The sequence below is a fragment of the Delphinus delphis genome, chromosome X (assembly GCF_949987515.2).
Source record: "Delphinus delphis chromosome X, mDelDel1.2, whole genome shotgun sequence".
Lineage (NCBI taxonomy): Eukaryota > Metazoa > Chordata > Mammalia > Artiodactyla > Delphinidae > Delphinus > Delphinus delphis.
This window is the reverse complement of record NC_082704.1, coordinates 109,458,185-109,474,737: the sequence shown is the minus strand read 5'-3', so window position 1 is coordinate 109,474,737 and position 16,553 is coordinate 109,458,185. Positions and strand designations below refer to the sequence as shown.

The window sequence follows — 16,553 nt, the reverse complement described above, 5'->3', positions numbered from 1 at the left end:
CAATTACTCCTGGATGTGGGATTTGGAGAGAGAGGCAATAGGAAAGACTGCTATTTCACGGTAGATGACGCAGACAGAAACACCTTCTCCTTCCGTAAGCATTCCTATCTTGACTCATTAAATAGGAACTTCTGCTATAGTAAGGACTGGCAAAAAGCCATTTGCTCTTCTTCCTTGCCCTCAACCTCCTCCCCAAGGAGTGAGGCATGACTTCTCTGCTTGGTGAGACAGAGCAGAGGTGCTGGGCGCCCACCGCCCAGTCCATTTGAGTTCTCTCGGGCACCTGCCTGCAGCGAGCGCACATCTGAGCTTCCCTCAGTGGTGCCTGAGAGGTGGGTTCCCCCCGGGGTCCTGGTGCAGGCGCCTCTGCTGCGCATGGGCAGACATGCGAGGACCTCTTCTGCAGACCCCACTCCCACCAGGAGGGTCCCCGGGGCTGGACTATGGGGAGTGGGTAAGAGGCCTGCACTGGCTGCAGGCCCACTTCATTCTATAGTCTTGCCTTAGTAGCAGAATGCCAGCACCTGGATCCCAACACGAACCCAGGGTCTGGTCTAAATGGCTCACTTACGGAAGGGAATGAGCCCGATGACAGTCACACCCTCAGTCAGTGTGCCCGGAGCCTGTAAGAGGGACATGCAGGGCAGGACTACAATCCCACGGGGAAAAAGCTGGTCTGCCCTGGGTGTGAGAGGTTCTGACAGACTCAGACCTACTCAGCCCTGCTCAGCCTTGCTTCAACTTGCTTTAAGAGAACAGTCACGCGTAGGTTCTGTTCACACCACAGACTGTAAGGTTCTGTTCTAAATAATACTGGGCCAATTATCCACGAGCACACATCTAAAAATAATTGCTACCTGATAAGTAAGGGTGAATTATTTGGGATAAAACTCAACATACTAAGGAGTCTATCTACATTCCTCTACCCCAGCTCTTGCCCAATAAACAAAATAAATGAGAACGCACACACACACACTCCTCGTACGCACAATACAAACACGACCTTCAAATTAGAGAAGTGTAGGTAAATCATTGATTTTTTTAACAGCGAATGACCAAACTACAGAATACAGTCTTAGAAGTTCCCTATTTTATCTCCAGATCCATAGAGTTTCCTGCTCAGCCTGCCTCACTACTTCCCTACGTGGATGTAGCACCTTGCCCGCAAGAGCTGCTGAGCGTGGGAAGCGTGAACCGGGCAATGCTGGTCTGTCTGGCAGACTCCGAGGCTCTCTGGTCTCCTGCTCACACCACTTACTGCAAGCCAAATGAAGTCTGGCAAAGCTACTGTTTCCCCAATTTCCTAGAAATAGATATCTTGGCTGATGAAAGAAATTAAACACAAATTAATCAGGGAACTCACTGTGCTTTCATAGAGTTTTGTTTTTAAGTACCGTCTCGTCTATCTAATAAGGGTCTATTTGGTCACCACAATAACCCAGTGAGGTAGGTAGGAAATTACTATTAACCATATTTTAGATAAGAAAGCCCAAATCCTAAGTGCTTAAATGACCTTTCCCAAGAGGTGTAAACAGATGAGAGAGCCACGTCACTTGATTTTTCATCTTGCTTTTTTATAGGTTTTCCACTCCAAGTTTTAAAAGTTCAATACTTCCAGTGATTAGACATCTAACAAAGGGAATTCACAAATTTTGTTGGGGTGGTAGAGGTAGGCCTTCCTGACGCACAAGGCAGGATTATATAACCTTTTGAGGTTCCATGACTGGTAGGAAATATGAACAAACACCTCTGTAAGTAGAGCGGCAAGAGGAACTCTCCGGAGAGGGTTGTCATGCTTCTGAACGTGAGTTTACTGCAAAGCAGATCCCCAAAGGACTTTTTTCACTCCACATCTTGCAATCTAGTTCTATTTTTTCCAAAGCCACTTGACTCCAGGCACAGTGAACACAGCCCACCCACAGGATGGGAGGGGTCTGTGGCCTCGTCAGCACAGCTTGGCCAACATTCTGAGAAGTCTATTTGTCAATGGTCCCATTTTACTATTTACTTTCCAGAGAGAAAAAGAGCAATTTTATACCACAGAGACCTGTGGATACCACCTTAACCCAGTGATCAAAGTTACCATCACCAGTAATGAAACAACTTGACATCATGGCCTCCTGATAAGATGTGCTGAGAAGGAACCAACATCCCTTCCATGGGATTCCTGCCCCAAATGTATAACCTGAGTCTAATCATGAGGAAACAGCAGACTGACTCAAACGAAGGACAGTCCTCAAAAAAAAAAAAACAAAACAGAAAACCGGTCTGTGCTCTTTAAAAATGTCAGGGTCATAAAGAAAGGCTGAAGAACTGTTGCAAGTTAACGCAGACTAAGGAGGCAAGACAACTAATTGCAATGTGGGACGCTGGCTTGGATTCCAGACCAGGAAAAAAACTGTTCCAGAGGATCGCACTGGGACAACAGGCAGAAGTTGCACACGGTCTGTAAATTAAGTCTGTAAATTAAGTAACAACATCATGTCAAATGTTAACTTTTCTGATTTTTCACACTTGTACTGTGGTTATACAAAAGAATGTCTTCATTCTTAGGTATAAAGGGTCATGATGTCTGCAACTGATTCTCAAATGGTTCTTGGAAAATGTGTGTGTGTGTGTGTGTGTGTGTGTCTATGGAGACTATATGAGAGTGAGTAGGGGATGGGAATGATGAAGCAAGTGTGGCTAAATGCTAACAGGATGAGTCGAGTTCTAGTCTTGCAACTCTTCTGTAGGGTTGAAATGATTTCAAGATAAAAAGGTTCTTAAAAATCGGTCTAAACTCAAATTATCCTCTACTAAGACGGACAAATACAGGACAAGGAGTGGGTGAGCAGCTAAGTATGGCTGTGAGGAGGGGGTATAACTTAACATTTTCAATTATCCTTTTCAAGAAAATTTTCAGGTAAGAATGTAAAAGCCTATTTGAGAAGGATGGTGGTAACACAAACAATAGTTAAATTGTCACTGCAGGGAGCCCTGATCCACTGTAGATGCTCATCTGTGGGCAGGGAATACCATGCCACCCATCTACCAGAGAAGCCTATGAGAATGGTGCTCGGCAAGGATTGATTAAATGTCCTCAACCATCAGAGAAACAGGCTGGCTCCAGGAGCCTGTGATTCTGAGAGGGAGGTGCTTATTTGGGGCCGTCCATACAACTTTGCCTTCATTTTTTCCCTCATGCGGACTACCTGTTTTGTTTCTAATGCATGATAAAATGAAATTAACCTAGATTCCTGACACAAAATTGATCTCAGGTAAGCTATCTCTGAAAGTCATTATCTTTGGCAGATTATATTTTCCACAGATGGCCACAATAATATCTCCTCCCATCCCACATGATCTTCTTGAGTTTATTTTTTCCATCCCATTGAATCTGAGGTGGTCCCACTGCTTTGACCAAGAAAATACAGCAGAGAAGGAACGCTGTGCCAACTCGGGGCATAGTCCTTAACTGGGGTTAATGGGCCATCATCCTTAATGGGCCGTCTTGGACCTTAAGCTTAGTCGAGCCCTAGGTTGTAATTTAACTGTAGCACCAGATGACATTGAACCGTAATTGCACGGAGGCCCCAGACGTGAGAACTTCCCAGTGAGCCCATGTCAAGCCACAGAACCACCACACAAAAGACCCTAAGAGAGACCCTTCCGGTAAGCCCAAGTCACAGAGCTGTGAGAATTAATAACAAATCGTTGTTTTATGCTAGTAAATTTTAGACAGTCTATTACAGCACCAAGGGATAATGGACACATTCCCCATCATAACGATCAAACTAACTTAGAATACATTTCTAAGAACCTGAAACCATGAGAGAACATTTCACATTGAAGAACTAGGGGTACAGGCAGCACCTACACACAGAGGGCAGAGACAGGCTGGGTAAATGCACTTGACCACACTTGATTTCCTTTCTCTAGGTTACAAGAAGAAAGATATGCTCCATCCACATCTTTGAGAGTCTAGCTGAAGCTAGTTTTTTAAAACCCATACAAGTACCGGACAATGCCAACCAACAATGAAAATAAACTTGAACATTTAAAAGAGCAAAGCCATTAATATGCACAGCCGCCTACAGTGACTTAATTGATCTGAGATCCGGGAGGGGAACAATGCGCTGTCAGAGCCATTCATCACATGGCCCGGCTGGATTTCTGGATGGGAGTTCAAAGTGGCTAGCCCCCCGCCCCAGGCCATTCAAAGCCACGTCACTTCCAGTGTGCTTTAAAGATCACAAGCTTGGTCTGCACAGAGGGAAAGTTGAAAATGCCACTTTGCTTGGGGCTTATTTTGTGTGACACCATTTTAAAAACCAAGTGTTTCTTTTTCATCTTTCTTTAATATTGAGTACACAAAAGAATTTTTATAAAATACGAAAGGTATGAAGAATGATAAAACAAATGTTCACACATGCACCAACCAGCTCAAGGGAAAGACATACTATGCCAGGATCTCCCATGTGCCCCTCCCTGAGCCTGTCCCCAACTTCCCACTCAGAGGCCATCAGCACTCTGCATTTTATGTTTTCCATTTTCTTAAAATCATTTTACCACATTTATATTCTTAAAAACACACTGGTTTTGCAACATCTAGGAACTCAGTATACATGCAATCAAACTGCTGACATTCTTCTACAACTTCCTTCTCGACGCTACGTTCCTGAGATCCACCCACTGGCTGCAGGCAGCTGCAATCCACTCTTTTTCACTGCTGTATAGTTTGGTTGGATTTTCAGAATATACTTACAGTCTACTTGACTTTTCACATTTCTCAGACCTGGCCCATACCCAGTGTGGTTCAGCCGCTAATTTTCACCCCAGGGAGAAACGAAATTTCTTTCTGAACATTTTAAAAATCAAGAAACGATTGCTATTCCTTAGACCTGTCAACTTGGTAATTCTGATTTAGAGGTGCCTGAGCAACTTCTATTCCCGGGGCACCTCATAAAGAGAGAAGGATTCTGGAGTTTGACAGTACACAGGCAGTCCAGCTATGTTAGTATGCGCTATTTTTCCTGCCTGTGTTAGACACAACATGTATGGGGCTCTAAAAATAAAAGCCAGTCCATTAACTTCTCTTTGTTGAAAGTGGCAGGAATACCGTGCAGCACGGTACAGAAACCAGCATCCCTCATCGTTAAAAAATTCCCCAAGTGAAATATACAGCACAGAAAAGAGAATGTTTAAGAAACTGATCAGTGGGAGAATAAACTGTTGAATGTCCCGGAAGGAACGAGGAGGCAAAGGGCCTCAGTCCTCAGGTAGGTTTGGCCCCAGCATTGCCCAGACCTGCCCAGACCACTCTGCTCTCCAGGCCCGCCTTTCCCCCCTGGCTAGCGTCCCACAGACTCATGCTGCGCGCAGACTGTGCAACAATAAACTGAGTCAGCCCCCCGCCCTTGCGGCAGCCTAGCAGGAGATAATCAAGTACAATGAGGCACAGATCAATTCGGCCTGCTCCCTCACCTCATGCAGGGCGCTCTGCTCAAATGTCACCTCCTCAGAGAAGCCTTTTCTGACCACCCGATCTAGCTCCGCCCCTCCACCATCCTCCGCCGTCTGACCCGGACTCATTTTTCTTCACAGCACTTATCACCACCTGATACTGTATTTGTTGTTCACTGTCAGGCAAGCTCCACGAAGGCTGAGAAGAGCACTGGACACAGAGTAGGTGCTCTATGGGTGCTGGATAAACGAATGACTGACACAGCTATGTTCTGTCAGCACAGCGAAGGGGGCGAAGTCAGCTTTGGCTAGCTCTGGACAGGAGGACAGCTGAGCTGAGTCCTGAGGGATGAGCAGTACAAGGTGGGCAGCTCTCTCTTTGGAGCAGGCCTGGAACTGTCCTCATCTGGGTCCACATCTCCCTCCCACCTCTCCTGGGGCCCGTCCAAGTGGAGACTATTTTCATTCGTTTGGGGATTCTCTGGAGCATCCGGCACAGTGACTTGCATTCATTCATTCCATGAATACTTATAAAACTTCTACTAGGTGCCCATTACTGTTCTAGATAGAGTAGAAATTTTAAATATTTCTCTAAATTGAACTGCATTTTTAAAAGTCTGGGATTGTGTTTGAGTATCTTTGGTCAGAGAGAGCTTTTTAAAACTCGGATGATATGTCCTTAAAAATATAAAATAGTTGTTGAATCACAACCTTCAAGATTTTCAACTTCAAAGAAATAGCACAGAGCCCACTGCAAGCTTGCTTCCAAAAACTGAATTGTCATCTCTATAGAAGGCAACAACCCTCTTGGTTCACAAAGATGAAATTTACAATGATGATGCAAGGACCATGAGTCAAGACCCAGGAAAGAGGGTAGAATCTGGGAAAAAAACAGGACAAATAGGCTTTTCTCTCTGCTAATGTCAACGTCCCAAACTGACAGGAGAGTACTGACATGCAAATGGAAGGCTCAGAAATAAGACAAAGACAAACAGAGACCTCACAGCTCACCTAATGGATTTGGAGTTTGCGAGAAAGCAATACAATAACCAAAGACAGGCAATACAGGCACAGAAAGAATGCAATGGACTTAAGGAAAAAAAAACCCAAGATGCTATTAATTCAGTAATGTGCTACAGAAAGATTTTCTTTATGGAAAGCACATACATCGATAACCAGTAGTAGTAGTTTATAAAAACCATAGCAATCTCTGAGCAAAACCATATTAGCGAAAAAGTCTCTGTTAGGAAGCAAAAAATCAGATATAAGTGCTTCTCTCATCTCGAAACATTTTTTAAAAATTCCCAAGTGTTAGAGGGCAGACAGCAGAAGCAAGAAGAACTACAATCCTGCAGCCTGTGGAACAAAAACCACATTCACAGAAAGACAGACAAGATGAAAAGGCAGAGGGCTATGTACCAGATGAAGGAACAAGATAAAACCCCAGAAAAACAACTAAATGAAGTGGAGATAGGCAACCTTTCAGAAAAAGAATTCAGAATAATGATAGTGAAGATGATCCAGGACCTCGGAAAAAGAATGGAGGCAAAGATCGAGAAGATGCAAGAAATGTTTAACAAAGACCTAGAAGAATTAAAGAAGAAACAAACAGAGATGAACAGTACAATAACTGAAATGAAAACTACACTAGAAGGAAGCAATAGCAGAATAACTGAGGCAGAAGAACAGATAAGTGACCTGGAAGACAGAATGGTGGAATTCACTGCCACAGAACAGAATAAAGGAAAAAGAATGAAAAGAAATGAAGACCTCTGGGACAACATTTAATGCAACAACATTCGCATTATAGGTGTCCCAGAAGGAGAAGAGAGAGAGAAAGGACCCGAGAAAATATTTGAAGAGATTATAGTCGAAAACTTCCCTAACATGGGAAAGGAAATAGCCACCCAAGTCCAGGAAGCGCAGAGAGTCCCATACAGGATAAACCCAAGGAGAAACACACCGAGACACATAGTAATCAAACTGGCAAAAATTAAAGACAAAGAAAAATTACTGAAAGCAGCAAGGGAAAAATGACAAATAACATACAAGGGAACTCCCATAAGGTTAACAGCTGATTTCTCAGCAGAAACTCTACAATCCAGAAGGGAGTGGCATGATATACTTAAAGTGATGAAAGGGAAGAACCTACAACCAAGATTACTCTGCCCGGCAAGGATCTCATTCAGAATCAATGGAGAAATCAAAAGCTTTACAGGCAAGCAAAAGCTAAGAGAATTCAGCACCACCAAACCAGCTTTACAACAAGTGCTAAAGGAACTTCTCTAAGTGGGAAACACACAGGAAGAAAAGGACCTACAAAACAAACCTGAAACAATTAAGAAAATGGTCATAGGAACATACATATCGATAATTACCTTAAACATGAATGGATTAAATGCTCCAACCAAAAGACACAGGCTTGCGGAATGGATACAAAAACAAGACCCATATATATGCTGTCTACAAGAGACCCACTTCAGACCTAGGGACACATACAGACTGAAAGTGAGGGGATGGAAAAAGATATTCCATGCAAATGGAAATCAAAAGAAAGCTGGAGTAGCAGTACTCCTATCAGATGAAATAGACTTTAAAATAAAGAATGTTACAAGAGACAACGAAGGACACTACATAATGACCAAGGGATCAATCCAAGAAGATATAACAATTATAAATATATATGTACCAACATAGGAGCACCTCAATACATAAGGCAACTGCTAACAGCTATAAAACAGGAAATCGACAGTAACACAGTAATAGTGGGGAACTTTTAACACCTCACTTACACCAATAGACAGATCATCCAGACAGAAAATTAATAAGGAAACACAAGCTTTAAATGACACAATAGACCAGATAAATTTCATTGTTATTTATAGGACATTCCATCCAAAAACAGAAGATTACATTTTCTTCTCAAGTGCGCACAGAATATTCTCCAGGATAGATCACATCTTGGGTCACAAGTCAAGCCTCAGTAAATTTAAGAAAATTGAAATCATATCAAGCATCTTTTCTGACCACAGCACTATGAGATTAGAAATCAATTACAGGGAAAAAAACGTAAAAAGCACAAACACATGGAGGCTAAACAATACGTTACTAAATAACCAAGAGATCACTGAAGAAATCAGAGGAAATCAAAAAATACCTAGAGACAAATGTCAATGAAAACACGACAATCCAAAACCTATGGGATGCGGAAAAGCAGTTCTAATAGGGAAGTTTATAGCTATACAAGCCTACCTCAAGAAACAAGAAGAATCTCAAATAAACAATCTAACCTTACACCTAAAGGAACCAGAGAAAGAAGAATAAACAAAACCCAAGTGAGCAGAAGGAAAGAAATCATAAAGATCAGAGCAGAAATAAATGAAATAGAAACAAAGAAAACAATAGCAAAGATCAATAAAACTAAAAGCTGGTTCTTTGAAAAGATAAACTAAATTGATAAACCATTAGCCAGACTCATCAAGAAAAAGAGGGAGAGAACTCAAATCAATAAAATTAGAAACAAAAACGGAGAAGTTACAGCAGACACCGCAGAAATACAAAGCATCCTAAGAGACTACTACAAGCAACTCTATGCCAATAAAATGGACAACCTGGAAGAAATGGACAAATTCTTAGAAAGGTATAACCTTCCAAGACTGAACCAGGAAGAAAAGGAAAATATGAACAGACCAATCACAAGTAATGAAATTGAAACTGTGATTAAAAATCTTCCAACAAACAAAAATCCAGGACCAGATGGCTTCACAGGTGAATTCTATCAAACATTTAGAGAAGAGCTAACACCCATCCTTCTCAAACTCTTCCAAAAAATTTCAGAGGAAGGAACACTCCCAAACTCATTCTATGAGACCACCATCACCCTGATACCAAAACCAGACAAAGATACGACAAAAAAAGAAAATTACACACCAATATCACTGATGAATATAGATGCGAAAATCCTCAACAAAATACTAGCAAACAGGATCCAACAACACATTAAAAGGATCATACACCATGATCAAGTGGGATTTATCCCAGGGATGCAAGGATTCTTCAATATACGCAAATCAATGTGATACACCATATTAACAAATTGAAGGAGAAAAACCATATGATCATCTCAATAGATGCAGAAAAAGCTTTTGACAAAATTCAACACCATTTATGATAAAAACTCTCCAGAAAGTGGGCATAGAGGGAACCTACTTCAACATAATAAAGGCCACATACGCCAAACCCGCAGCAAACATAATTCTCAATGGTGAAAAACTGAAAGCATTTCCACGAAGATCAGGAACAAGACAAGGATGTCCACTCTCACCACTATTATTCAACACAGTTTTGGAAGTCTTAGCCACGGCAATCAGAGAAGAAAAAGAAATAAAAGGAATACAAATTGGAAAAGAAGAAGTAAAACTGTCACTGTTTGCAGATGACATGATACTATATATAGAGAATCCTAAAGATGCCACCAGAAAACTACTAGAGCTAATCAATGAATTTGGTACAGTAGCAGGATACACAATTAATGCACAGCAATCTCTTGCATTCCTATACACTAATGATGAAAAATCTGAAAGAGAAATTAAGGAAACGCTCCCATTTACCATTGCAAGAAAAAGAATAAAATACCTAGGAATAAACCTACCTAGGGAGACAAAAGACCTGTAGGCAGAAAACTATAAGACGCTGATGAAAGAAATTAAAGATGATACCAACAGATGGAGAGATATACCATGTTCTTGGATTGGAAGAATCAATATTGTGAAAATGACTATACTACCCAAAGCCATTTACAGATTCAATGCAATCCCTATCAAATTACCAGTGGCATTTTTTATGGAACTAGAACAAAAAATCTTAAAATTTATACGGAGACACAAAAGACCCCGAATAGCCAAAGCAGTCTTGAGGGAAAAAAACGGAGCTGGAGGAATCAGACTCCCTGACTTCAGACTATACTACAAAGCTACAGTAATCAACACAATATGGTACTGGCACAAAAACAGAAACAGAGATCAATGGAACAAGATAGAAAGCCCAGAAATAAACCCACGCACCTATGGTCAACTAATCTATGACAAAGGAGGCAAGGATACACAATGGAGAAAGGACAGTCTCTTCAATAAGTGGTGCTGGGAAAACTGGACAGCTACATGTAAAAGAATGAAATTAGAACACTCCCTAACACCATACACAAAAAAAACCTCAAAATGGATTAGAGACCTAAATGTAAGACCAGACACTATAAAACTCTTAGAGGAAAACATAAGAAGAACACTCTAACATAAATCACAGCAAGATCTTTTTTGATCCACCTCCTAGATTAATGGAAATAAAAACAAAAATAAACAAATGGGACCTAATGAAACGTCAAAGCTTTTTGCACAGCCAAGGAAACCATAAACAAGACGACAAGACAACCTTCAGAATGGGAGAAAATATTTGCAAATGAATCAACGGACAAAGGATTAATCTCCAAAATATATAAACAGCTCACACAGCTCAATGTTAAAAAAACAAACAACCCAATCCAAAAATGGGCAGAAGACCTAAATAGACATTTCTCCAGAGAAGACATACAGATGGCCCAGAAGCACATGAAAAGCTACTCAACATCACTAATTATTAGAGAAATGCAAATCAAAACTACAATGAGGTATCACCTCACACCAGTTAGAATGGGCATCATCAGAAAAATCTACAAACAGCAAATGCTGGAGAGGGTGTGGAGAAAAGGGAACCCTCTTGCACTGTTGGTGGGAATGTAAATTGATACAGCCACTATGGAGAACAATGTGAAGGTTCCTTAGAAAACTAAAAATAGAATTACCATATGATCCAGCAATCCCACTACTGGGCATATACCCAGAGAAAGGCATAATTCAGAAAGACACATGCACCCCAATGTTCATTGCAGCAGTATTTACAATAGCCAGGTCATGAAAGCAACCTAAATGCCCATTGACAGACAAATGGATAAAGAAGTTGGGGTACATATATACAATGGAATATTACTCAGCCATTAAAAAGGAACAAAATTGGGTCATTTGTTGAGACGTGGATGGATCTAGAGACTGTCATACAGAGTGAAGTAAGTCAGAAAGAGAAAAACAAATATCGTATATTAATGCACATATGTGGAACCTAGAAAAATGGTACAGATGAACCACTTTGCAAGGCAAAAATAGAGACACAGATGTAGAGAACAAATATATGGACACCAAGGGGGAAGGGGGGGCGGGGAGATGAATTGGCAGTTTGGGATTGAGATGTATACACTGATGTGTATAAAACTGATGACTAATAAGAGCCTGCTGTATAAAAAAATAAATAAAATAAAATTCAAAAATTAAACAAAAGAAAAAGAAATGTTAAAGAAAAGAAAAAAAATTCACAAGTGTTCATTAAATCTGTGTATTATCCTATGTTCTCTGAACCAAACTGATGCACCAAACAAGTTTTATATGATTCTCTCTATATAGTTTCCTTTTTTCCAAATTAAAATCATATTTCTCTTTCTCTCTCAGTACTACTGAACATGTTTCCATTCTACTGCTGGAATGAGTTATTTACTGAGTCATTCTTGTCAGTTACTAGCAGTAAAATGTTTTAAAGACTTAAGTCAGTGGTCACACAGTGTAAATTCGTTTTCCAGTTACACAGTTTTTCACTGGCTTCATTAGGAAAACATACAGCTGATGGTGACTGAGAAGTTATTATTGTCTCTCTGTTAAAGAGACAAAATGAGAGAGGGGGGCTTCCCTGGTGGCGCAGTGGTTGAGAGTCTGCCTGCCGAGGCGGGTTCATGCCCCGGTCCGGGAAGATCCCGCATGCCGTGCAGCGGCTGGGCCCATGAGCCATGGCCTCTGAGCCTGCGCGTCTGGAGCCTGTGCTCCGCAACAGGAGAGGCCACAGCAGTGAGAGACCCGCATACTGAAAAAAAAAAAAAAAATGAGAGAGGGCCTGAGAGCGAGTGTGAAGCACAGGGGCTCCAGAGCCCAAGCGCAGTGCAGTCACTTCACTCCAGATGCAGCTGAAGGAGAAAGAAGGGGAATGCCAGAAAAGTAGAATGGGACTAATGGACCTGAAGAAAACACGCCGAATGGGTTCATCTTGGTAAATCAGAGTCCAGTATTTACCAGGCAGCAAAGCCCTCAAGAGCACAACATTTATCTAGAAGATACACAGCGCACCTCGGCGGGCTGGCCACACCTCGTGGGGGAGCTAGAGGCACACGGCACAGAGCCCCCCAAACTGCTTTAACCATCCGACTATGGAGAAGGGGAAAGATGCTTACTTGGGTGTCACAGGAGAAGACGACCTCTTAGAAACGCCTGCTGGAAAATCGCATCTTCTCAGAGGAGACATGAGGCCCACGCTGGGAACGGAAGTTGTTGTTTTTGGCCCCCTCTTCATCTTCTCCGTCTGTAGGGGACACAGAATAGGACGTCCATGGCCCATGACTGCCATTACTTCTACAATTTCTAAAAATACCCCAGATAGAAGCAATGTACAGCTTTCTTTCAGAAGGAACCATACGGAGCTATACTGCTTCTCACAATGGGAATCTTTGCAGAGAAGCACCAGGGGGTCATCATATTTAGGTCATTCAGCTAAAAAAAAAAAAACCAAAAAACCCCTCAGCCTTAAAACATAAAGACCGCCTTCTCCTTGTTATCTTACAAAAAGCTAACAATGGAACCAGATTATGGTCCTGGACATATAGAAGCTGGAACGAGTACCAAGATATACAATCACTATTAAAAAAAAAAAAAGCTATAGGTGGGTGCAAGACAGGGAGCTGGGGACCCTAACAGTGTACGCAGTTTAACGGGGACTGCAACCCCTCCATCCCTCTATGTCTTCCCCATGGCCTGCCTCACATGGGCCTCTGTGACTGGCCCGCGGCAGGCAGTCTGCAACGGTGGTCCCCTTCTCTCCCTATTGTGATTTTCCGCAGCAAATCCTCACGCAGCCCCCATGCCTACATACATTAGCCCCTTCCACAGGAATCCACCCAGCAGTAAAACCCTAGGGTCTGAAACATTCACTTCTCCTGTGAGAACCTTGGGATCACACTGGATTAAAAAAATAAATATGGTGTTATAAAATAAATGCCCAATGGTAATGTGGTGTTTAAAATGAGTCCGGATGTCATTTGATGCTCCTTGCTTTAACAGGTGGAGCTCAGTTCCCTTCTCCTCAAGCATGGGTTTGGTCTCTCTCTCTCTCTCTGATCTCTTGCTCTAGGGGAAGCCAGCTGCCATGTTATCTGGACACTCAAGCAGCTGTCTGGAGAGGTCCATGCAGTAAGGAACCAGGGCCTCCTGCCAACGGCCACGTGAGTGAGCTGTCCTGGAAGAGCCCCAGCCAAGCTTTCTGATGACTGCAGCCCTGGCTGCCATCCTGACCACACCCTCATGAGAGACCCTGAACCAGAAGCACCCAGCTAAGCCATCCTCAATTTCTGACCCAAAGAACCAGTGAGGTAATAAACATTGGCTTTAAGCTGCTAAGGTTTGGCGTAATTTGTTACATAGCAAGTGTAACTAACGGAAGTAGTATGGCATGTATAACTTCTAAACAAATCTACACAATCGGGGGCACCTGCTCAACATCTGCCTTACTGATAGTGTTACCATGACGACAAAAATGTTTAAAGCCCACCGCTGTGGATGAAGGTTGACCTAGAACTTCAGTTCTAGTTGCCTGTAGAGGCAAGACTGGCCCAGAATCAGACATCCTTAAAGAAGCAGAGAAAGGGCACTCGGAACATTCCTTCTGACGCCCGTCCTCTGGAGGACAGGCTATAATGAGGACAAGGGCTTTAGGAATCTGTTCCAAGGCACTAAGATTTAGGAGGGTGCAAAAAGTTAAATGATTTTCAAAGGTTGGGTGCAGTTTTAAACCAAATCTGCCCCTTGAGCAGTCCCTGGAGATAGATGGAAATAGACCCCAGGTCAAGTGCAGGGAGTAATCACACTGTCAGATAAACCAGTCCTGAGGGGCGAGTGGGTATAAACCTACCGGAGAGGCCTCCGCTCCTGCAGGGGCTCCTTTCCCAGCATCTCCTACGCCAGATGTAGATGTCGTCTTCTTCTTCTCGGCATTTCGAGTGGGAGAAGACTTGTAGGAAGATTTAAGGGGGCCAGCAGGAGCTACACGAGGACAGGCATGGGATACTAGAGAGTTACAGTATAAAACCCAGAGACACAGGGAGCATAGACGGAAAAAGTAGGGGGAACAGAGGGTTGGGAAGAACACCACATTTCTGTTAAAATGTGACACGGGCAATCCACATTCTCAAAATACCACCACACTTTTTCTAGTGTACACAGAATAGACCGTATCTTAAAAGACCCCCATACTCAATGCTCAAGAGTCCAGTTCATTTCAGGAGTTCAAAATCTGGGCTTTGGAGCCAGATGGACCTAGCACCATCACCTAATAGCTGGATCACCTTGGGTAGGTGACTTAACCTCTCTAAACGTCAATTTCCTTGTACAGGAGACAGTTAACATAGCAGACCTGACTGCTGTCCTTGGAAGGGCATGTTCACAAGCTTGACCCTTGTAAGCATCTGGAAGCTTGGATTTCAGGAGGGTTCTCACCATTAACTGATGAGTAGCTCACTGCGCCTAAGCTGTCTGTACAAACAACATGACTGATCTTGCTTTCTTGCTCTGAGTCTGGAGTGTGGTATGTGCCTGGCAGGGGGTGCCTACGTGACCAGCGCTGGGCGCTGAGTCTCTAACGAGCCTCCCTGGTTGGCAACATTTCACGCGTGTTGTCGCAGCTCGTTGCTGGGGGACTCAGGCACATCCTGTGTGACTCCACTGGGAGGGGACTCTTGGAAAGCTGCACCTGGTGTCCTCTGGACTCGCCCGTGCGCCAATTCCCCGTGCTGATCGTGCTGTGCGGCCTTCCGCTGGAACATCTCAGCTACGAGCGCCACCACATGCTGAGTCCTCTGAATCCTCCTAGCGAATCACTGAACCCGGGGTGGTCTTGGGGACCCCTGACACAATTGGCGTCAGAAGCAGGAATCCTGAGAAAGACCCTGATTCCCTAATGTTTGGTAAAAGGAAGGAGAAAGGGGTGGAGGATGACGACCCACTGATGCCTGCTGGCTACGGAGCCCCCACCAGAGGAAACCGCAGCCATCTGAAGATGACCCGTGGAACTCCAAGTGCTGGCTTGCTCCGTCCTCCGGCTGCTTTTGGCCATGCTGGCTTAAGTGAGGGGAAGAGTGCAGCCCAGGTGATGCCTTTAGTTTTCACTTTCTCCTCCAAGTGGAAGTGGGACACAACCTCCTTGTTTTTTTTACCACCAGTGGCTTGGCTGGAATTTAAATTCTGAGTAGTGGAACCAGAACAAGCCTCCATACCTGGTGATTTTTGCATAATGGAGCCTCTGGGAAAAGGGAGTTGTAAAGAGAGAGGCAATCTCCAGACAGAAACACACTTTTGAAGTTTTAAAAATCAACCCGGAACCACTGTAGATACAGAACACCCCTCCGTGGGGCCCTAACCTGAGAAAACATCACAGATGCTGGCTGGACCATCCGGGTCACAGACAAATGCACACAGGAAAGGGCTCGTTCTCTGATGGGACCATCCGACACGGAACTGCTGGTGGGCTCTCGACTTCTGATGTGGAGCCTGACTGCATTTCTAACTTGTAATTCCTGCCAGAGCTGCAAGCTGGGAAAGGGCACTCAAGGGAGTGTGACCCCTCCGTCCACCTCGACGAGCAGGCTCAACCCACTCTGGGGGATGCACCACTGCTGACGAGACAAGACGTCTGGTGTTTGACTTTCCAGATTGGCTACGGTTTGTTAACAACGGACCGAGAGCCTGACTCTACTTCCCTTGCCCTTCTCCTGCTACGCACACCTCAGAAAGGCAACTTGTTCAATGCACCTGTCCCTGAAAAGGGACTGATCTTTTCTAGGCTGCTCACTGGATAAATGAAGAGGATGGAAGAGACAGGGGGTGATGCAAACCTAGTTTGAAATTTTTTGAAAGTTCAGGATTTTGTCCCAGTTTCTGAGCATGATGTGTCATTCTGCTTAAGTTGGACACATTCTTTTAAAATAAAAA

At 43.4% G+C, this 16,553-nt stretch overlaps 1 protein-coding gene across 6 annotated transcripts in view; it reads right to left on the bottom strand.

The window, feature by feature from the left end:
* Positions 1-16,553, bottom strand: part of MAP7D2 (MAP7 domain containing 2) — a 107,773-nt gene that overhangs the window by 22,236 nt on the left and 68,984 nt on the right. For 5 of the 6 annotated variants that reach the window (XM_060002558.1, XM_060002562.1, XM_060002559.1 and 2 more), the window contains 2 exons: positions 14,479-14,609; positions 12,749-12,876 (listed from right to left, as the gene is read on the bottom strand). In XM_060002558.1, coding sequence (XP_059858541.1) covers positions 12,749-12,876; positions 14,479-14,609 — 259 coding nt within the window. Of the gene's footprint in view, positions 1-12,748; positions 12,877-14,478; positions 14,634-16,553 lie in introns of all 6 variants that reach the window. The other variant, XM_060002560.1, reaches the window with a different exon arrangement.